At 38.5% G+C, this 24,736-nt stretch overlaps 1 protein-coding gene across 1 annotated transcript in view; it reads left to right on the forward strand.

The window, feature by feature from the left end:
• espn (espin) overlaps positions 1 to 24,427 on the forward strand; it is a 93,230-nt gene extending 68,803 nt beyond the window's left edge. Inside the window, exons 10-13 of the mRNA XM_067394013.1 lie at positions 6,993 to 7,138; positions 11,100 to 11,447; positions 23,255 to 23,334; positions 23,975 to 24,427. Of these exons, the coding sequence (XP_067250114.1) occupies positions 6,993 to 7,138; positions 11,100 to 11,447; positions 23,255 to 23,334; positions 23,975 to 24,122 (722 nt within the window). The 3' untranslated portion in view covers positions 24,123 to 24,427. The remainder of the gene's footprint in view (positions 1 to 6,992; positions 7,139 to 11,099; positions 11,448 to 23,254; positions 23,335 to 23,974) is intronic.
• Positions 24,428 to 24,736: the final 309 nt, after the last annotated feature.

Below are 24,736 nucleotides of genomic sequence, written 5' to 3' on the forward strand. Positions count from 1 at the left end.
AACTCTATAGCGCCACCACCAGTTCAAAATTTCAACATTCTAACGGTTTTAACATTTGAACTGTTTGTCATAGAAAAATTAAATTTAGTTCATCTGATTCGTCTCTTCATGCTGATGCTATTCAACTTCTTACATTAAGTCTCCACCCATTACAGTAGCGGCCATTTTGAAAAGTACAGTATTTGTTTTTTTCGCTTCTCCTCCTTCAAAATTTGTCCAATTTTGTCCAATCTTTGATCAGATTATCTTTGGACTGAGCCGCACAGAAATGACTGAACAGATTTTTTTTATTCATCTTTGTTCAAAGGTTATGATGTCACGAAGTTAACGAGGTCGACCCAAAATTAGTATAGAGGCTGTATCTCGGCCAAACTTTGAGCAATCGAAACAAAAATTGGTACCCTTCATCAGAACCATGGTCTGAGGGTCTATGCCAAACTTGGGAACAGCGCCACCTACAGGTCATGAGATATGAAAAATGGCTATTTTGGCCAATAACTTTTGAACAGTTTGTCAGAAAATCAAGATCTTGGTGTCTATGGATTCCTTGGATCATGCCGAATCCGACGATACCGATTCTGTCATATTGGATGAATCACGTGTCCGCCATTTTGAATTTTGTCATAAATTGCGATATCTTTTAAACAATTTGACATATCTTCACAAAAATTGGTATGTATGACCTTTAGAAGGTCGTGAAGGTACCTGAGAAGTTTCAGCACAGCGCCACCTACTGTTCCACAGATGTAATGATTATTTCAAAAACGCTTATAACTTTTGAAAACACTTTCCAAAATGTGTATGCTTCATGTCATTTTATTCCCTGGCTTATGCCGATTCCGACAATGTATCATTTGTCATTTTCCTTAAATGTACCTGTCTGCCGTATTGAAGTAAATGAAAAACAGTTTTTTCGCTACTCCTCCTACAAATTTTGGTCAATTTTGTCCAAAATCAGCTCAGATGATCTTTGGACCGAGCCGCACAGAAATGACTGAACAGATTTTTGATATTCACTACCATTTCCGAGATATTCATCTCTGAATGTGACCTTGCTTGTGTTTGTTGTCTTATGCTAGTTAGCTTAGCACAGTAATTGCTTAGCATGCTAAACTATTGCTATTCTTTCTAATGTGGTCTTCAGTCAACAGGTTAACCAAAACTTAGTTGGCATTAAATAACTTTGCATACTAATATGGTTAACATGCTATGAAGCTTTTTTTTTTGTGAACTCTTTCTCACACTGAAACCTCTGCTTAGCATACTGATGAACTTGCATGGCTGATTAGCTCAATGTGTTACGCCACAGATCCCGAATGCTCTGCATCGTGGGTTCGAAACTCAGTGTGACACATGCCCAGACCGCATGAGGTACTGTGGCAGGAAAAGATGCAGAACTTGTGTCTGTTCTAGGCATTCTGCCTAAAACTGGTCTAATCTGAAGCTATCACATGCAATTCCTTTATGTCCAAATTCGTAGTTATTCTTCTTCCCCCTGTATGGTAATCAATGAACCATAAGAAGGAAAATTATCAAATTTGGCATGCATGTAGTGATAGTAATTAAAAGTAATTTGACCAACTTTGGAGTATCTAGGACTAAGTCTATAGCGCCACCACCAGTTCAAATATTCACTTTTGTAAAGGTTATAACTTTTGAACCCTTTGTTCCAGAAAAATGAATGTCAATACAACTGATTCCTCTCTTCATACTGATCACATTCAATATCTTACATTAAGACTCCACCCAGTACAGTAGTGGCCATTTTGAAAAGTACAGTATTCCATTTTTTCACTACTCCTCCTACAATTTTTGTCCAATTTTGTCCAAAATCAGCTCAGGTGATCTTTGGACCGAGCCGCACAGAAATGACTGAACGGATTTTTGATATTCGCTACCATTCCCAAGATATTCATCTCTGAATGTGACCTTGCTTGTGTTTGTTGTCTTATGCTAGTTAGCTTAGCATGCTAATTGCTTAGCATGCTAACCAGTTGTCATTCTCTTTAATGTAGCTCTTCAGCTATCAAGTTAACCATGAGCTTCATTAGCATTAAGTTAGCTTAGCATGCTAATATGGTTAGCATGCTAAGTAATGCTTTTTTGTAAATTCTTTCTTACACTAAAAGTTCTCTTCCACAGATTGTTGAATGTGCATCCTCAAGTAGCTCAATGTGTAAAGCCAGTTACCTGATGAGCTCTGCACCCCAAGATAGTGGGTTCGAATCCCAGGTGGAGCGGTTTTATGAAATAGTGTGTTTTGATTCCTTTACTGCCTCTTGGATTAGAAATAAATGCTTTTTGTTTCATGCTGTGTTCATTTTCATCTAAGCTTATGTACATTCTGAGTTCATTTTCGCCCGTAATTCTGAACCAGCTGTTTCATGTTTGTTCATTTTCTGCTGTTTTTCCTCTTCCTGCTCTGTATTGCGCTACAGCATGATGAGCTGCAGAATGATCTAAAGTAGTTATTAAATATAACATTCAGTGCAGTTTTATAAAAATTCTTCATTTTGAGTTCATTTTCACATAAACTAATGAACTTCGGCAGGTGTGCAAACATTCACCTGCACAGTGGTGCAATGAGATGAGAAATGGACACTGGACTCGGAGGTCGTGGGTTCGAATCCCGTGTGGGGTTCCTTTATACAATTGTGTGTAATGAGTCATTTTGATACCTTTTTTATCCAAATAAGCATTGTACTAATCTTTATTCCTCTTGAATGAGATACAAGTGTTTTTAGTTCATTCCCTGTTCATTCTCTGAACTTCTATTGATTTTCATTTCATTTCCACCTGTCCTTCTGAACCAGCTGTTTTGCATGTACATTCAATTTCTGCTGTTTTTGCTCTTCCTGCTCCGTATTGCGCTACTGCCCCTTCTGGGGCTTGGCCCCGAATTGCTGCTTGCAGCTATATTGTTATATGTGTTATTTTTCATCTGCAAATACCAATGTGGACTTTTATAAAGATCTGATTGGCCATTAACTTTTAAATGCATCATTATGCATTAATATGAGGAGAGTTCTCCACATGAAAGACTCGTGACTGCAGATCAACGTGCTGCATTTCTCTCCGACACGGTTGGAAATTAGCTAAATGAAATGTGGAGGATGTAAGATGATTGACAGGGCAGTTTACGGTGACTGGATGCGACAGAGAGCAAAGACGCAATTGTATGACGTGATAGTATGTCCTAAAGCTTGTCTACTCTCTTGCTACACACAAGTAAGTACTTTTTGTTCACAGAAAGAGTACATACTTTTAGGGCGTAGTATAAGTAGGCGAATTGGGACGCAGCGACTAAAAGTAATCCGCCATTTTGTCCGACAAAGCAGATAGGAGTTAAAAGATTAACCTCAGTGGAGTTAAACTTTTGTATATTATATTTTGTATATTGACATCTTTCCGCGTTTGAAACAACATTGATTCTCATGTTCATTCATGTTTATTTTATGTAGTAAGAGATGATCGGTTTACGAGCCTCTTGAGTTGAGGCATTACAGCAGTCTGTCACGACCATGGTCACGACACATTAAAGAAAACGATTTTTATTGTTTGAATTTCTTAAACTACACAGTTTTAAAGCTGGGACTTTGTTAAATATCATAAGTAACCTGCTCTGTCTTGTCTGTCGACGTGTTGTCAGTGTCCTCTTTGCTCCGTGATGCATTTATCACTGTGTGTGGCGTGACGCGGCCATGGCTTGTCGGACAAAGCAGCAGTAACTAAGGGGGGCAGGTCTTTGCTAAGGGTCAGTTCGGCTAGGTATACAATCGCGCTAAAATATCAAGGTGAAAGTCATCATAGCTTGCGTAGTATAGACCCAGCTCCCAACCCAACTTTGAGAATAGATTAACGGCGATATTTTTTTTATCGCCCGATAAGAGTCTCACGTTAACGCAGCACGTTAACGCCGATAACGGCACACCACTAATATATATATATATATATATATATATATCTATATCATAGACTGTAGAAAAATATGGACGTAGCGTCCGTGACGTCACCCATAGAGTTCTGAACAGCAGTTTTGAAGCGAAAATGAGGCCGCGGCCATCTTAGCTGCGCGTCACCGCACGTCACTCCCGGATAACTGAAAATGGGCAAAGAGGTGGGGAGGTGGTTTGAGCTGATGTGATTGGTTGCTGAAACCACGCCCGCCTAGCTCGACGTGACCACGTTAGCAAGCAAGGGAGCTATCTATCTAGATACTATCTAAATTATTAATAAAGATAAGTTTTAACATCAGAAAGTTCTAAAGGTTTACTGTCAATTTACGGTGTTTTTTAAGATATAGACGCTCCAACACCAGTAATTTGTGTTGGGTGTGCAAATAACAACATGGAACATCAAATGGGACTTCATACCTTTATAGAGATCGTGAGATGAATCCAATCTGTGGCACTTGGGTAAAATATAAATGTCCATTGCAAAACAAAAAAAAACATTTCACATTTCTTCTGAATGATCTGCTCTCTGTCATCGTTCTTCAAGAAAGGATGCAATCTGAGCAGCGATCGTATCTAACAAACAAATGAGCCTGTGTCCAAAGTATATATTTTTCAAAATAGTGCAGCAGTTTTAGTTATAATATCCAAGCAGTGCTGTCAGAGTTGTATATCCTCCTGGTATTGTCATTGTAGTAAATCTCGCAATCAAAACTTTCAGCCAATGCCACGATCCAACAACGTGTGTTCTGTGTCTCTTCCCCATGCATGCACACAGACACACATCAGTCTCGAATATTATGCAGCAAGCCATATTTTATAATTGTATAAAATAATCGAGAAAAAAAGCACAAAAACGGCTGAGATGCCAAATTCAGCGGCAGCTGAGGTAACATGACGCCTTTTTTTCTGCTGTAAACTTGGCTGTTTTAACATGATGGTCAATGAGAATCTGCTCCCTTTTGCAGCCTGTCCCTAGCGGCCAGTCGATGAATCGCAGTTTAAGTTATTTCCGTATTGGCTTCACGAGAGAAAGGGGGAGGTTGCCGCTTGATATATATATATATATATATATATATATATATATATATATATATATATATATATATATATATTAATATGTGCTTTATAAGTACTAATAAACAGCCAGTTTCCTAGTAATATGCATGCTAATAAGCAACTAGTTAATAGTGAGATTTTAGGATTTTAGGCACTTAAATCAATTTATTGAATATGATCAATGGTGGTTCTCAACTAGTTTCTTCAGATTTTTGTAATGTTTTCTTGTGGATTAGGGAATTATATATTTGTTCCAAAATACTGTACAGTATTTACAGTTTCCACAAACATCCCTTTAAAAGTTGATCAGCATAAAGTTTTGTTGTTGTATCTATGCAAGATGATATGGTAAGTTGCATTTTATTATTTTCATTTAGTGTTATTTTTCCTGACTGGTCTTGTTTGCTGGTTTTGAAGGGTTTTTTGGCACTTTAAGCTGATTAGGATGGGAGACCAAGTAGACCAGTTTTAACAGGCTAAGCCAACTAAGGCGCCATCTTAGGCTGGTTTAAGTTGTTTATATTTTGGTGGGGATTGGTCATTTGTATGGTCATTTGTAGGCATTGGTGGATTTATTGGTATCTAATGAAAAAAACATCAACAGAAAGCATCTTTTTCAGTCCTTTTATTCACTGTTTATGTGTCGCTCATTGTGATGCCTGATTCTTCCTTGTTAATCCACTCAGCTGGCTGAAGAGCAAGAGTTGGAGAGTTAGAGCGAGAGGGTGGCTGATCGGAAGGAAGTGTGAGTAAGGAGGAGGGTCAGTGAGAGTAAGGAGAGGACGTAAGGTCAGTGAGTGGACTTCAAATCCAGCTCCAATTTGGCAGCAGTCTCTTGTCAGAGTTGATTACCGCTGATCCGTTCAGACTTCCCCCAACTGTGATGAGCCACCAGCAGTAAGCAAACGCAGTGTTTTTTGTTCTTGGGGGAGGAGAGGAGAGTTTGAATCAGGAGGGTTGTAGATCTGACCGGTTCTCTTGGACTGAGAAGACTTTTTCATAAACACAGCTATGACAAAACAATAGCACGTCTGTTACGAGGCACTCAGGAGGTTTAAATCAAAAACAGCAGGTGATGTACTTTTATTTTATTATTTCTTTAATACTGTTAATTTATTTCAGTTTGTACATTTGAGAAGTTGAAAAATGATGTTGAGAGTTTGAGTAGTGCAGATACCTCAGTTGTCTTCAGTTATACTTTTTAAATACTTATTTTTGTTCTATTATTTATATTTATTTTTATTTTATTTGTACATTATTTTGCTATGCTTTTTTTTTTCTGTTTTCTGCCAAGTAGCTTTGTGCTCTATTTATACCTGTAGCTGTCAGCATTCATTTATATTCGGTAATACTTTAGTGCCTTTCTGGTGGATTAAATGTTCTGGTTAAAAGTTTGTTTGTTTTTTTCTCACTTTATATCATTTCCATATATAAAGATGATAAAATCATGTTTAGAGATTGTTATTAGACACTATGCACAACAACCTTTTGTTTCCTGGCACTGCAATGTATTATGAGACTAAAACTTAGAGAGCAGAGGCCACTTTTGGTCAAGTAGATTATGTTATATAACAATCTTACATTTATTAAGTTCCGTATTTTCACATCATAAGTCTCATAAAATCCCGTTGGGACTCATTTGCCAGCCACTATTGTTCTTTCAGTCAAATTCAACAAATTTGCCACAAAGAATTATGATGATTAGAATTATTATTACAGTATATTTCTACAAAGGCCTGAACATTTTTCTTTTTTGAGCTTTACTTTTAGTCTTTTCTTTTTTATACTTTATTCAGTGTGTGTATTCATTTAATTAGTAACTGTTTAGTACTTGCACAGTTACCGAGTGCTTTAGACATTTGTTTAGACGTCTGGGGTTTTAAATTAAAAATTTAGGGGAGAAGCTTGTCCTGTGAGTCTCTTTCTTTCGCTTCACGCATCCATCCATCCTGGCTCAGTTTCCCTCTGTCTTTATCTCAGGCAATAAATCCTTCAACATGATGTCCCCCACTGGAGATAATTCTGAGCTTCTGGCCGAAATTAAAGCTGGGAAGAGTCTGAAGCCGACACCTCACAGTAAAGGCTACACGACCGTCTTCTCTAACAGCAGCACAGCTGGGAACAACGTAGGTCACGCACTCTTTTTTTTTAAATTTTACTTTTTCTTTAATAAATTTAGTTCTTATCTATAAAGTGAAAACAATTCAATTTCTGAAGCCTGTCAAGAACATTGTTATTATTGTAATATTTTACTAATATTTTACCTATAAGTTTGTATTGAGTTATGTATATTCTTAATAGGGATTCTCAGAAATGAAAAGTATTTTATTTCATGATATGAGTTATAGCCGTTGTCTACTTGTAACCTGTTATCTCTCATTTGTGTGTCAATGTCATTGTTTGGCTTAAGATGTGAAGTAATATTGTTTGAATTAGAAATACTGATGTTTATTGACAGTAACAAAAGCCAAATCAGATATGCCACATAGATACCATACCACATAGGACATGGAGTGAGCTTTCTTTAAATACATGAGAAAAGAATTCTGTATTGAATAAGAATAGGAAAACTTTCCAGTTATTATTATGGAGATGTTGGGAATCAGTATTCCCAAAATAAAACTGCTAGGGCCACAACAAGTAATGAAATCCAGAACAAAATTACAGTGTATAAAATCGTAGTTTGGAGCATTATAAATGTGCAGCTCAGCGATCGGGCACCAAATCTATTGTCCAGGATAATTCAGTGAGCCAGTTCAGTGAGAGGCTTGTGTAACTCAGTTATTGGAGATGTAAAACAATAGCACAATTAATTAAAGTTATATAATTAAGGAAATGACAGTGGAGCATTAAAATCCTTTCATCTGCCTTAATTTGCTGACCAGTAATTTCTAGACTACAACAAAAATTCTGACACTTGTATGGTTGCTCATGTAAATTAAATGTTTACATGATATGTAAAATGTAAAAGTTTAATGTTGAGTAACGATTACAAATATTGTAATTACAGATGTGTCTGTTGTTGTGTTGATAAAATGTATTCTCCTCTAAATTTGGTATATTGAAGGCCTAATAAAGACAACAGGTAGCATTGCTTATAAACCGACAATAAGTTGAAATGTACTGGTGCCATTTTTATTACATCACAGCGGTAAAGTTGTATACGTCTGAGCTTTTCACATCTGAGCTTTCAAACTGGTGATTTTGAGTATGATGAAGACATAATTAGGATTTAATTTTGGAATTGCTCTGTTTTTAGTGTTTGTAATGCATTTTTTAAAATGTATGTAGACATGCAATGTTTTAATCTCCAAAAAATCATATAACCAACTCCAGAACCCTGGTTCTTGGTAAGAAAAATAGTTCTTGATAAGTAGAGTTTTTTCATGTTTCTCAAGAGATTCTCAAGTTTTGCTTCAAAAATCAGATTTTACATTGAACATCAAATAGCAAACGCAAAACAAAATGTTTATTGTACAAAAATAAACAAAAAAATGAATGACATTTATTAATATTAACAAGCATAACTATATAGACAGCCAATAATTAATTGCATAAAACAGTGATCGGCACAGATCATGTTAAACCTCATTGCAAGTGAACCCGATTCTTTTTAGGAAGAGAGTTGTTTACTGATCCTTAGATGCTATGAAGAACGTCTCGGTTACAAAGGTAACCCTCGTTCTCTGAAGGAGGGAATGGAGACGTACGTCACGCCCATTTCGGGACTCGGCCGTGAAGCCAGTGTTGAAGTGGTTTCATATGAAGCAGACCGAGCGGGGTTACTGCCGCTGCGGCCGCCATATGCCCCAGGAGCCTCTGAAAGAATTTCAGTGGGACCGCTGTCTTGCCATTGAATGTATTCAGGCAGTTCAACACCGACTGAGCACATTCCTCTGTGAGGCGTTCTATCTGTTCGACCGAATCCAACTCCATACCGAGAAAAGTGATCCTCTGCACAGGGGAGAGTTTGCTCTTTTCCCAGTTGACCTGAAGACCCAACTGGCTGAGGTGTCTGAGCACCTAATCCCTGTGTTCGCACAACTGCTTCCGAGACTGTGCTAGAATGAGCCAGTCGTCGAGATGAGAGTTGAGAATGCGAACACCCTGTTCTCTCATGGGAACAAGGGCTCCCTTCACGACTTTCGTAAAGACGCGGGGAGACAGGGCCAGCCCGGGGGACGCCGGGCGAACTGAATCGCATAGCCGAGCCTGATGGGCCGAATGAGCCAGTGAGACGGGCTGGGGAATGCTAACCAGGCTCTCAGAGACCGTACCAGCGAGATCAGAGGGACCACCGGCATACCCGCAGTGGGGCAGCGAGGTGGAACACAGGGAGGCGGCTCGGATGGCTGTCTTTGCGAAGTGGCGCACAACCCACTGACCGCGCCGTGACCTTTGTTGCACAATGCACAAGGTCTGTCGTGGCACGAAGTTCTTGGAGAACTTGTGGATCAGGACCACCCTTGTGCAGGTCCTTAAGTGCTTTGGCCTGATGGACCTGCAACAACGCCATAGCGTGTAGGGCAGAGGCGGCTTCCCCACAGGCCTGATAAGCCTTGCCGGTAAGATCTGACGAGTACTTACAGGCCCAGGAAGGGAGAGACTGTTCCCCCCACCAGGTGGAGTTAGGGCACAGTTGCATAGCAACGGCCCGTTCAACAGGGGGTATGCGCGTATAACCCTTAGCCGCCCCGCCATCAAGGGTGGTAAGGGAGGAGGACCCACAGACACGGTTTCGGGCAGGAAAAGGTGCCGTCCACATGCCAGTGAGTTCTTCATGTACCTCCAGGAAGAAGGGCACTGGGGTGGGGGGCTGAGAACCAGCCCTTGCCACTCCGAGATACCAATCATCCAACCTTGAGGTTTCGGGACACGATGGAGGATTCCACACGAGCCCGACCCTGTTGGCGGCCCGGGAAAGCATAGCCATCATTTCCGTGTCCAAATCGGGCACAGTTGTCACCCCCGAAGGAGGCAGCTGCGCCGAATCATCCTCCTCGGAAGTGTCAGGCTCACCCTCCGATGCAGCGATCAATATCCTGTCGTTTTGGGGAGCTCCGAAGGATACGGATGGTACACACCTCTGAGGTGGTCCACCGTGTTCCCCCGGCAGCTCTACTGGCTGCGGAGTGCAGGAGGAGTGAGGGTTCCTAGGGGGTTGGTTCTCCGAAGGAAGCGCACTCACTGTGATCCTCAGATCACCAGCGCTGCTGCCCGAAGCAACCCTCTGAGGAGGATTGGAACAAGGCAGCGGCACCGGGACTCCGCCCCTTTGCAGGAACTGGAGTCTAGATCGCAACTCTGCGATGGTCACTTCCCACAATGGGTGCATGACTCATCCACAAACGCCGCCTCAGTGTGTTTTAAGCCCAGACACGCGATACAGCGTTGGTGACCATCCCGAGGCACCAGGTAACGACCACATCCAGAAACACACAAGTAGTATGACATCTTTAAAAAGACACGAAACTACTTGTGCAAGCTCTTTTAGGGACTGAACTCTTTATGTGCCGAAGCACGCAGGGAAATGGCCGCTGCAGCACAGACAGGGGATAGTGCAGCCTGTCGTGTGCACTCTCTCTTTGAAGCCGCTCTCTTACCAGCTGTCAAAACAGCTATTCAGCGCTCAACAGCACACCGTTTACTAGCCGTGCGAACGGCTTTTCAGCTGGAAACTGACGCGTTGCTCAATGAAAGGCAAACAAAACGAAACCAAAACAAAAAGAGAGAGATCGACCCTGCTGCAGTGCTGTCCGCCTGTACCAAACAAAGAGCAGTCTTCCGAAAAGGGCTGACTCGTTGTCACACACTCGCTCGTAGACACCATGAAAGCTGAAGATGCAATGCACCTGCTGCTCATTATATACCCGCGCTGCGAGGAGAGCAGCTGATGCATATGTTTGCATGCCAATGTGCATTGGCTCGTTTTAGTTACACTCGAAGTAGATTGGCCTCTCTAGCGAACCATTGAAGAGAGATTTATTTATTTATTTATTTTATTTTTTTTAATTAAAATCAGCTGTCACTATTTCTATATTTTTTTTTCTAGAACATTCAATTCTAATTGATAATTTTGAATTCCAGGAGGAACGTCCAACATCACCGCCGGAGCCTCTGCCAAAGCCCCAGCCCAATGACACCCAATCTGCAAAACCAGAATCTCCACCGCCTATTTGTCCATCCACGCCACCCACTCCCACGACAAGCGGTGGTTCGCCCCAGAACCTGTCCACTTCTCAGAGCAGTGAGCAGCTTGTAACCACCGTCAATGGAAATACTGCTGTAGTCCAGAGCAAATCCAGTATGGTGGATGTTGAGAGTCTGGTGCCCACACATGACGAGCAGGGCCGAGCCATCCCAGAATGGAAGAGACAGGTGATGGTGAGGAAACTACAAGTGAAGATGCAGGAGGAGGAAGAGAACAAGAGAAAGGTGAGTGATGAAACAGTTGGGTGTTTTAAGCATAAGCTGAGGCAGTGCATCTCTTATCCAGCTTAGATTTCAACATTTAGATACTTAAACCAAAGCTTTCAAATCCCAACTTCATAACATACTTAAATACACCAGAATCAAAATTGGATATTTGTGGCTTTAAATAACCATATTTATATACTAGATGATACCTGGATGCCACTCACACGTAACATGATGTGGTCATTTGACAACAATGTAGCATGCTGCTGTTAATAGTAGGCACTAGGCAGTATACAGTGCACACTAAATAAAAAGCTAGTATTGACTTCTGAACATAGCCAATCTCACAGTTCATGTCTTATTGTTTTTAAATGTTTATATAGACTGCTGTTTATAAAAAAGACTAACAATTTAACATTTATAATTAATAAATGGAAATGAGTGCATTTTCTCAGCTTATGAGTTCAGCACTATCCTCCTGTAGTTTTAGTAGTGTGAGCTTTAGTATCACCTCATTTGATTTTAAGAAGGCTTATGATTTCAAATGTAAATTTATAAAGATGAAATTGAGGTTTGAGCTACAGTATCTACATGGAGGATAGCTGAGCAGTGAGTGTCTGCATGGTGATTTTGAGTATACACTTTTTTTTTTAAATGATATCCAACAATTTAGAAAAGATTTGTTTAAAAAAAATTGGATCATTCACTTCTCCATTAGGCCCTAATGAGAAATTGGCTAATAAGTTTATTATCTCTGGGTAACTATAGCAGTGCTGTGTGAATGAGCAAACATTTGTGCTGCTCTGAATTATTTCATAAATGCAGACATTTTCGGGTTAGCAGGAATTGTCACTACATAAATCGTAGAAATGTGTAGTTAAGAGATGCAAGGATTGAGAATTAGTGTTGGGATGAGATATTAATTGATGATTGAATCAATAATATTATGTAGGTATTATATTTGTATATATTTTGTCCAGGGAACATTGCTTTACATGACAGCAAGCATCAGTCAGCTTGGCTGGATTGCTTATACTTGCCTTAGATGGTATTATTGAATCAAAGGCTATCGGCTACTTTTTCCCTACATATTTATTGTGAATACATCGATGTGTCCTTCTGGATGTACTTGATTGCAAAGTCAAATAGCTGGTAAAACAAACATGTATGTTAGAGTTGGCTCTGATTTGTAAAGCTTAAAGGATTATTTCACTTTTAAATAAACTTTTCCTGATAATTTACTCACCCCCATGTCATCCAAGATGTCCATGTCTTTCTTTCTTCAGTCGAAAAGAAATTAAAGTTTTTGATGAAAACATTCCAGGATTTTTCTCCTTATAGTAGACTTGAATGGGCACCAAACGATTGAAGGTCAAAATTAGTTTCACTGCAGCTTTAAATTGTTCTACACAATCCCAGATGATACATAAGGGTCTTATCTAGTGAAACCATCGCTCATTTTCAAAAACATTTTTTAAATTATATAAGTTTTAACCTTAAATGCTCATCTCAAACTAGCTCTATTCTTCTTCTTCTTTATTAGAATCCCAGCAGTGTAGACACTGCTAAGCGTATTACTGCCCTCCACAGGTCAAAGTTTGAACTAATTTTTATATGCAGTATAGTATATAACAATTAGTTCAAACTTTGACCTGTGGAGGGCAGTAATACATTTAGCAGTGTCTATACTGCTGGAATTCTAATAAAGAAGAAGAAGAAGAGAGCTAGTTCAAGATGAGCATTTAAGGTTAAAACTTTTTTTCAGAAAATGAGCAATGGTTTCACTAGATAAGACCCATATTTCTCATCTGGGATCGTGTAGAACAATTTGAAGCTGCAGTGAAACTAATTTTGACCTTCAATCGTTTGGTGCCCATTCAAGTCTACTATATGGAATATTTTCATCAAAAACATTAATTTCTTTTTGACTGAAGAAAGACATGAACATCTTGGATGACATGGGGGTGAGTAAATTATCAGGAAAAGTTTATTTAAAAGTGAACTAATCCTTTAAAGTGTTAGTTCACCCAAAAATGAAAATTCTGTCATCACCCACATGTTGTTCCAAACCGTTAAGACTTTTGTTCATCTTTGGAACACAAATTAAGATCTTTTTGATGAAATCAGTGAGCATTCTGTCTCTTCAAAGACAGCTACGCAACTGACACTTTGATGCTTCAAAAAGTTCATAAAGAGATCGTAAAACTAATCCAAATGAATTGAGCGGTTAAGTCAAATTTTCTGAAGAGATTTAATTTAGGCTTTCATTCACATAAACATTGATCAGCAAACATAAACAGAAGCTCAACCGAACCCACTTGAAGCGCAAGAACAAACCTCTTGCGGAAGCTTATACGTGTTGCGTAATACACGTGAATGAACCTCATTGGTTCTCACACGTCAAGCGAACATGCTTGAGTCACCATTTACCACAAATGATGTGTAAGTTGATAAATGTTTACATGTTAATAAAAGCCTAAATTCTTTATGAACTTTTTGAAGTGTCAAATTGTCAGTTGTGTAGCTATCAATGGAGGGACAAAAAGCTCCCAGATTTCATCAACAAAATCTTCAATTGTGTTCAAAGATGAAGGAAAGTCTTACAGGGTTTGGAATGACATGAGGGTGAGTAATTACTGTCAGAATTTTCATTTTTGGGTGAACTATCTCTTTAAAGAGTAAAGAGCTTTATATTACTGATCAGACATGGTTTTCAGCCTATGGTGAAGACAGACTTTTAAAATAATACTCAATCTTTATTTGGTCTGGTTTTCGTAGTGCGGGAACTCAAGCGAATGTTGTGCAGTGTGACATTTGGTTGGCCTTTCCTATACTCTGTGTTGAGTGATGCAGTGTTTAATTTGGGGCTGTCGTGACCATCTCAACACAAGCCTAAGTGTGTTTGACATTTACTAAGGAAGTATTAGTTTAATGTGGCTTACTGGTGATGGTGGACGACAGCTCTAAGTTTTTACAATGGGATTCAGTGGTGTGATGCAAAGCCCCTTCACACTGCAGCTGGCGCTTACAGCATGAAGTGCAGTTGGTCATCTTGCTCATTCTACTCATTAAGCTTTTAGTTTTTCTTATACTTTCATACATCTTGTTAATGCCCTGAAAGTTTTTTTTAAGATTAGTGGAAATTGGTCATGCTCCCTGGAAACACAAGCTAAATATAGTTTACAGATAAAGTATGGAAACTTCTGGGTCATTTTCAAATGAATATCTATATGGACAGCATCTGTGGCAGGCTGTGGAATTACAGGCAAAAAATGTAGACTTGTCTTAAGTAAACTGAATGGGAAACAAGTGCTGCAAATACACTTGCATTGTACAACACACGTACAACACTTACATTACTCTAAATACCCTTACATTGGAAGTCTAGCAGAAAAGTGGCCAGCAAGCCTTGAACATTACATGTGTAATCATGAGGTGTTATAGAATAGCTCACCAACCCTGTCTGTACAAATTTGTAATCTGTTCATGCCATGACCAGCTAAAAAGTAAACCCAATTTGCACTAGGATACCAGGAAGTGTCATAACACATATATCAGCTTTATGTGAAACAAAAAATTTAAAATGAACTTTTAAATTTGCTTACCTACTACCACAGTAAGGGCTTCCACAGTAAGCATTTTTCTATATAGTCCCTGTTCTTTTCTCTTTTTTTACAAACTGAGGATTGCATTGAAATTATTGTTTGTAGTATTCAATAGCATGTCACTGATTGTATCCATAGACAATCATTTGAAAGTAACCCAGATTTTTCATTTAATAACCCTAGAAACATTTTAAGACAAATTAGCTGTCTTGAAGTTTTGTTTTGTTTAGTTTTTTGCCTGAATCTTCCTTTGCAAGTCAACTCAGTAAAAACAAGGCAGTATCATCGCACCACTAAATTCATGTAAGTTTGAAACGTTTGGGGTAAAGAGAATTTAAAAGCGTGTATGTAACGCATCGGACCCAAAAGCTGAAGGGCACCCCCTCCTCTGTTTTGTTCCTTTCTATATTCTCCTCTGAACCTACTTTAGTTTGCTGCCAGTGGATACTATCAAGCCCAAGACTGGCATTATTCTCATGTGCACAATGCTATTCTGGGTCCATTTGGAGAGCTAATGACAGAGGACGACCTTATCCGCATTGAGAAGCAGATTGAGAACCTCCAGGTCATGCACAAAGTGACAGAAGTGGAGAAAGATCTGGAACAGCTGGAGCAAGAGTTGAAGCAACTCTTACCTGTGTCTGCAGCTTTGAACCAAGACCACTTCTCTGTCAACCCCAAACAGGTTCATGGGCAAGCAGAAGACTTGCCAGCCTGGTGCAGCAAGATCTCCACGCTGCTCAAAAGCATGGCCATCTTGCTCGCCACTTTGGGTGGAAAGGAGATCGATATTCTGGAAATGATCACTCAAGGATATACGTACGAAGGTCTGAAGAATGGAAAGGGCCAAACAGGAATCTCAAATACAGTGGCCTCTGGAAACATTGGCCGATCACAATCATTCTCCACTCGAGAGGAAGTGGAGAAGGAGATTAAGCAGTGTGGTGTGTCAGTGAAGAACCTGAAAGCTAATTATGAAATTCATAGCCAGTCAAAGTATGAGGATGACAAAATGAACCGCATATACAAACGTACAAGGTCCTTGCCGGCAGTTAGTGAATGTAGCTACCCATCAGAGCCAATCCTGGAGGATGAGCTGCTGTTCTCTCTCAGTAAGAGCAACCCACAAGTCGGAGATGGGTCACCAATAGAGCAAGATCCAAATTTACCATTGGTGAATGAGGAACCTATAACACATTCCCATGCAACTTTGGTATACACTGGGCCTGAAAGAACAGGACCATCTGACTCAGAACACCATGACCACCCTGACATCTCTATGAATCCACTATCCTCAGAGCAGCTCACCCGCAGTCTAGAGGTGCAGACAGACCTGAGCTATGTCCAGGAGTGCATCGAGATGCGAAAGGAGAGGATTGTGTTTCTGTTCCTGGAACACTGGAGAAAGTACACAATGACTGAATCCTACAAGTGCTCAGGAAGAGGGAAGACTCTAAGTGTTGAAGAGAATGACTGTCATTCCCTGTATTATCAGAACCTAGCTAAGCCAGATGGTACCATGCAAATGGAGGATGACCAACTGCTGTATTTCATGAAACAGAGACAGGTTGTGGGTAATCTTCTTGGCCACTGGAGGACCATTATGAGCCAGGTGCCCACACGACAAATACGGAGACTCAGTCGAGCTCAGATGATCTACTGGCCTGAGCACTTCCTTCCCCACATCAATGGGTCACCTGTTCAATATGAGAGTCTAACCCTTGACCTTTTCATGCTTGGCTACTTCCAGCTTCTTGAGATGAACATGTCCCGCACTGAGCGGAAGTTCCGTCACTTGCTTTGCTATGAAATGTTTGACAGACTTGGCAGTCACCCATGGGAAGTGATTCGCCAGTTCCACCGAGAGGTAATGGAGAGTATCGAGAAAGGGAAACGTGATTGGTCAGATGGATTTGAGGATATCAAGGTGAAGTATTTTGGTGACTCTGTGGAGGGTGGTGGGCTGCTGGAAGCTGCTGAGCTCATTCTTCCTCCAGAGGTTCTGCAGGCATCCGTAAGCATATCACAAGCGGCTCCAGCTGACATAAGTCTCTCAAGTATTTCACCACCAGATGTCCCCTTTGAACACCCAGGGCCAACTTCAGATGACTGTGCAATGGCCACCCAGCAGGGCTCTTCAGAAGACTCAGCGGAGAACATTACAAATGATACAGCAATACAGAAGAGTGGTACCAAAGTTCAACAACCACATGATAACATTGTAGCACAAGGGGCACCACAGTCAGAAAACACAGTAACGCAAGCAACCATAACAGCTGAAAGCCCGCAGATGGAAGCCCCACACACTGTGAACAAACAGGGCCCAGCAAATACCAAAGAGGAGCCCAATGAGGATTCCATCAAGCTTATTTATGAACTTAAAGAGTTTAGCAATGAGGAAATTATTAGATATATTGATCGAAGCTTCGCCTTCTGGAAAGAGAAGGAAGCTGAGATGTTTGACATCTGACTTATCAGGTCAAATTATTTGAAGGATGAAACACAATTATCAGGAGAAAGAATAAATGCTTGTGTTAAGCAGATCAGTTTGGTCACAGGGGCATTTTACTTTTAGAAAATGTTCTCGTCTTGATTGTCAAAATAAACAATCAAATGTTGAGCTTAACTGAATTTAACAACAACCTGTCCCGTCATCATTTGTCATCAGACTTCTTACAATCAACTGTAAGCTGTTGTGTAAAATGTAAATTTAGACCTCGTAAGTCAATATTGATATGTTTTGCAAACTGCTGTCATGCAGATTAAACAATAAATACATAGAAATATCAAAGAAAACACAGCACCTCATCTCACAGGGTTAAGTGAATGAAAGATCACAGTCTTTTTTTAGCAGAACAACTTTTCAGTGAGTATATAAGATATAAACAATGAAATAATGCACACACACTTTAAGTGTGCTAGTTTATCTTAACAGTGATATCCATCTGTTGAAACTGCTTTAAATCATCAATTTTTATAGCTACTTAAGTAAATAATCAGCTCAAACTTTGAAGCACAAAATACATATTCTTGAAATCAAATAAATTAAAATGTAAGATTATTCTGACCATTTTTTTAAACATCATTTTGATAGAATTTCTTCTGATTCATTCATCAAATGAAGCCATTTGAATTTTGTAACTTTGGACTGTTGTTTGGTATTTGTATGACTTACAGTTGAGTGTATCAGAAGAAGACCATTGACTTAAATTGCTGTTACAATATGTTTTACATCATCTGTTTTAAATGGTTTATTTTGCATGTTGCATAATTATTTGGAAAATATCAGTATCATTTTTTAGTATAAGAGAGAATGTGTTGCCTCTTTTCTTAGTGTTCTTGCCCTGTTTGAGTTAAGAACACACAACTCCTAGTTTCTGAACATAATCAATGCTTTTATTTATCCATGATGCATTTATGTATGAGAATTCTTGACCTTTTTGTTTATCTTTCTGGTTGATTATCTTTTGATAGCAGATGTGTTTGGCAATATTGTTTTTAAGAGATTTTAAAAAGCAGGTGGATTTCTACTTAAGTTAACTGCAAAGGTTTTTATTGCCATTGATATTCATAAGTTTTTTTACACCTAACATTGGAATTTAAATTGTTCAGCTGTTTCAGTTTTGTTCCATCTAGCCATGTTTGAAGTGTCAGTTTGATGGTTTTTTTTTTTTTTTTTTTTGAGAAATATACACAAAACGAAATAAAACTAAAGTTTATGATTGGATACATAAAGTCGAGATAATTTCATTTGTGATTTCCTATTACAACATCAATAAAATGATTGAACACCTTTTTATGAACATATATTTTACTAAATGACTTAAATTTACAATTTAATGCTTGCTTAGTACAATAATTTATTGCTCTACAAATTATCAACTATTGTTAGGTTCCATGGATTTAACTTATCTAAAGAGTTAAATAAGAATTAGAGTTAACTATGGCATCATGGCTATTTTTGGAGTCAAGCTCAGGCTGTGTTCTTGAGGGCATTTAGCAGCCATTTTCTTAAGAAGGCAGAATTGTATGTAAGTGTGTACAGTATGTGAACTCCAGCAGTATTGAAAGTGTGTAAATTGGAAAAGTATGTAATGGCAGATACTAAATATGCACAATGTTATAACTCTGTTCTGTAGTATGTGCTCTATATTTTGAGGTAAAAGTAATCTCTAATTAACTCATATTATTTTTCTTAGTTCAGTTTTACCCATCTCATGTTTTTATTTTTGTACTGTTACATTTACAATCAGTCTAAACCAGCTCGTCTGTAAGGGCAGGTGGGGCAGAGCCCCACCAAAATATTTATTCAAAACACAGACCTCTATATAAACTGAATCATGAATTGTAAATGTGTTCAGCATTCTGTAACATGGTCAGGGACTATTTTTTTCTGGTGGAAGAAAGGCTTTTAGAAAAAGTTTACTCCATGAAAGTTGCAGTGATACATATTTCTGGCTTTAATATTTGTATTGTTTGGTAACCGTTTTATAAAAGCAATAAGGTACTCGAGACTAGTGCCGTATTGTGAATAAGTCACAGCTGAAGGGGTTAGTGCTGTATTTATGATAAACACAAAATGTTTATCATAAACTAACGCTAGACCCAGAATATGCCCTACCTAAATTTATGGTAAGGAACTGCTACTGGTCTAAACTAGAGGTGAACTCGGATGCTCCAGTGCAACCAAAACTCCTCCAACATAGTAGGATCCAACTATTTGTACAAATTCCGCGTTTTTTCATACAGAATATGCCACCAAAACATGAGATGGGTAAAACTATACTTAAGTAAAATAATATGTTATATATATATAATATGTTATATATGTTATATCAGGTGCTATATCAGGTGCTTCGCATCGTGCCTAACAACGCCCTTCAGCCGTGACTTATTCACGATACAGCACAGCCTCTCGTACCTTATTGCTTACATAATGGTAAATATATATATATATATATATATATATATAATATATTGTATTGTATTTTCTTAATGCAAAATATAATTTCTTTTGATTTTAGGTGAAATATTTTCATGAGACCAAAATATTTCTCTGTGCGAATACATTAATCTCTCTTTACATTTAACATTTAACTCTGGCAGTATCGTTCTAAATATTGTTCTTTCACTAACCTTTCAACTACAAACTTTCAACTGTAACTGTGTTCTCTTTTTTTTCCCTATAGATTCAGTATAGCCTTCTTCATGAAGAGGTTATATAATATCTTTTTTGAGCTGTCATTTAATGCCTTTCAAATTTTCCAAATTATTAGGCAGAATCCAAAGGCAACCCAACATTTTAAAGAAAAGCAATACTACATTATCAATGGAAGTATTGATGGAAGAACAGCTAATTATTTGATCTGATTGTTATATAGCAAAAAATTACATCAGTGTGCATTCATGTGTTTCATAATTTATAGCTGCATCCTCTAAACTTCTGCATCTATCAAAGCATATTCCAAGGATCTTCATCTATCAAGCAATTTTTAGTAATTTTTTCCCTTTTTTTTTTTTTTTTTTTTTTTTTCTTGGCATATAATTCCCAGGGGAATAATGAAATATTAAGACACAGATTAGTTTACTCTGGCTGTTACCACTGATGTGGCTCCACAGTAGCATTTGAGGTAATCAATCCGTTTGGAGGGGAAATGAGAAGCTGAAGATGGCCTCCCCCTCTGCTGGACTATAGTTACCATCTGAATGGAGGAAGAAGATCACTTTTCACACTGTGCACACAGTACCTGTCTGAGTGAAAGAAAAAAAAAAAAAAAAACTTTATTGGGCAGTGTATACAGAAATTGTGTATTTTTTTAAGAGCGTCTTAAAGGGTTTTGGTGGCATATTCTGTATGAAAACCGCAGAATTTGTACAAATAGTTGGATCCTACTATGTTGGAGGAGTTTTGGTTGCACTGGAGCATCCGAGTTCACCTCTAGTTTAGACCAGTAGCAGTTCCTTACCATAAATTTAGGTTGTTCTATTCACAGAACAAACATATAACATTTTTCACATTATTCACTTTAGCACGTGCTGCAGTTCCATTTTTCACCACAGATTTACATTGGAAAATTGTGGGGCACTGTAGAGCTGGGGAGGGCTCAGGAACCTGCTGCCCCACTTAGTATCATAATAAATGCCTGCCGAATTCATACACTGAATTGTAATATGTTCTAATCACTTTACAACTTAAAATAGTCCGAAAATCAGAAAATATTTGTTACAGAATGCTGAACACATTTACAATTCACGATTCAGTTTATATAGAGGTCTATGTTTTGAATGAATATTTTGGTGGGGCTCTGATTGTAAATGTAACAGCACAAAAATAAAAACATGAGATGGCTAAAACTGTACTTAAGTAAAATAATATGTTATATCAGGTGCTATATCAGGTACTTTTCTATAATAGGTGCTTTGCTCTATTAGGTGTGTTCGACTTGAAGTGGCGCTATGCAGGCGCTATGTATGACATCAAGGTACTGCGAGAGCGATTAGAGAGTAGTATGATTTCGAATCGCTCTCGTGGTACTCTCAGTTTTTAAAGTGGGCCAGTACTCAGTTCCGGTGTTGTGCCGAATTACGACCCCGTGCCAAATTATTACCCCCTCGTTGAAGTCGCTACCTGATTGCCTAATCCCACCCCTAATCCTAACACCTTCCCAGCACCTACTCCTAAACCTACCAATACTAGGAGGGTAATAATCTGGCAGGGGCTCGAAATTTGGCAGAACACCGGCACTTCTCTATTTTTACCTTTTGTGTACGGCCAGTTTTCCTTGTGTACCGACAAAGTCCCTTTAAGAGACATAATTTCACTCGGCGGCCATCTTTGAAATACCTCTTGGCATGCAAGTACAGCTCCTATCTCTTTGAATGGGGAAACATCAAATTCTCCAAAGCTGTTCGCCAAGCTTTCTATTAAATTTTTTCCAATTTTTTTTATATTTGAAATCACCAATAAAATCTGACAACAACTGTCTCATAAATATTGTTTCTAAACGCTTGAATCATGAATAAAAAAAGGCATTTTTCAGGCAGGATCAAGCTAATGTGCATGTGCAGTCCTACATGCATATAGAAAGCATGTGTCTGACTGTTTCTTTAGAACCGAAGCTTCTAACGGCAGCTGCAATGACACAATGACTTTACCAATCGGCAATTGGCTCTTTTTTAGAAGACGGGACTTATAGAGTACCTCAGGGATGACGCATTTTTGTAGGCAAAACCCGGAAACGAGTTAGCATTTTAGGGCTTCTGGTTCCAGTGCCGTAAAGTCTATGGGTTTTTTGAATGGGTTTTTGCTAAATCGCCTGAAATAAAGTCTGTGGTTAACAAAGCCTCTAAATATTTTCACGTTTTGATCTATGACATAAAACACACCAGTTATAACCCGCTTGTGATTTTTTAATCCTTTACTGTGTCTTAAAAACGGCGGTTGCTAACAAATTGCTAAAAGGGACTACTTCCTTTGGCGGGGACTTTAGACGTCATCATGATAAACAGGACATTTGGACAGCATTTCTCATGAAAAAGTGTATAAGTATTCATAACAGCAAAGATCATAATCAGCGAACATGTTTTTAAATAACGTTGTTTTTCAAATACAGTTTGAAGAAGCTTGGTGGTGACGACATTGATCCGCGATCATGGTGTGCTGTAGTCCGTTTATAGCCTACTGTTAGCTTTCTGACAACTTTATTTAGGCTTCAAAATGTATACATGTTGTTTTAACTTGTAAAGATTATCTTGATAGACAAAACGTGTAAGTGTCATAACCCTTTGTTAAACACAGAGCTTATTTTCTGCGATTTTCCAAAAGTCTATGGGAAAAATGCATAGGCTTTCAGTCGAGGGAACCCGTGCGCCGCTAACTTCCGGGTTGGCCTACAAAAACGCGTCATCCCTGAAGTACTCAGAAAAAAAAGGTACAAAAGCTGTCCCTAGGGCAGTACCCTTTCAAAAGGCACACCTTTGTACCTTATTTACACCTAAGGGGTGCATGTTAGGAACATATTAGTATCTTTTGAAAGGGTATCGCCCCAGTGACTGCTTTTGTATCTTTTTTTCACTCTAATGCTTTGTGATTTTTTTTTTGAGGTCACTGCAGTGACGTCAAAAATGCTTTTGAAGTTGTCTACACAAAATGTTATTAACCTAAAAAATCTTTGCTGATCTCATCATCAGCTATGTGTCATTGTTTCCTGTGTGTGACAGGCTGAAGAAGAGGCGGCCCGTCTGGCTTCCTTACCTGCCTGGAGGAGAGATATTATGAAGAAAAAGCTGGATGAAGAGAAGTAAGTTAAAGCCAGGGCTCTTGATTTTGTCTTTCTGTTTCCTTCTAATTATCTCCTGTGTTTTTCTGTTTCTTGTTTGTAAACCTCATTCATCACATTTTCAAACAATTTAGTGTTTATCTCATTACTGTGAACAACCATAACTTTTAAAGGTAAAGGGAACCAATTTCTAAAATCAAAAAGTAATAGCTTTATTTATGCTATTTATAACTAGCCTAATGAATAAGACTTATAGTTCTGCCTTCTTCTATGCATTTCTTCCATGCAAATCTGTGAATTTTCTGTCTTTTACTCTCAATATCTTTTGTGGATTATAATGCCAAAGTGGTAAGAAGTAAGTAAAACTGTAAAATATTTTCTGTTGTAGTGTTTTTGAATGTTGTAGTGACTTCTTTTCAAAATTTTAAAATATAGATATATATTTATATACATCATGTAATCCTCTAATTTCTTTTATTCACTCCTGGATGGACAGGGAACAGAAAAGGTGAGATATTCGCTAGTAAACGTAGTAGTACTAATAGTAGTTGTAGAAGTAGTTCCTATTCCATTAAGACTATGCTACATTTTAATTGTATTAATGTGCATTATATGTAATTTTATCAAAAACATGTTAATGTTTCTTCTCTCATCCCTGCAGAAAAGAGGAGGAACGACGGCGAATGGAGAAGGAGAGCGAAGAGAAGTCGGAACTGGAGCGACTACGAACACTAGGCTATGATGAAACCAAGCTGGCGCCATGGCAACGGCAGATCATTTTAAAGAAAGGCGACATAGCGAAACAGTAGTCCCCATCTACTCTTGCACAACTCTCTGCTGACATGGTTCAGAATCTGCCAGACCTTTTAGACCCAAACCACAGACGGGTCCATATGAAAGGTCTGCTTGCTCGACCATTTCATCATCACTTCTTCAGAGTCTTAGTTCTGAAGATGCGTTGTACCATTAAAATGAGTGAAAATGAATGAAACAAATGTTTTAATGTGGTCATGTCTTGTTTATATGATTTATTTAGCAGTCTTGAGAACTAAAAAGATCTGTAAATTATTTTGCAGAAAATTCTGAAAATATTTTTAGCACTCCCCAACTAATACTTCACACATCTCCCTCCTGCTTGCTTTGTCTCATTTCAAATCTCTAGTAGTATTTTCATGTATAGATAGATAATATATGTCAAGGAAATCACATGTACTCTGCTTGAATGCATTTTAAAATTTACTTCATGTGGTCATAATCTATGAAGTATGATAGTACTGAACAGGTGTAGTATACTTACATAAAGTGATGCTTTGCGTTATGGTACATCTTCATTTCTTTATATAAAATAATTGTGCAATTTGGAAATATCAAAAAAAGTATACATATTTTACCAGTAGTTTCTTTGGACATTTGACCCCACTGT

Source organism: Chanodichthys erythropterus, chromosome 9 (assembly GCF_024489055.1).
Source record: "Chanodichthys erythropterus isolate Z2021 chromosome 9, ASM2448905v1, whole genome shotgun sequence".
In the NCBI taxonomy this organism is placed as follows: domain Eukaryota; kingdom Metazoa; phylum Chordata; class Actinopteri; order Cypriniformes; family Xenocyprididae; genus Chanodichthys; species Chanodichthys erythropterus.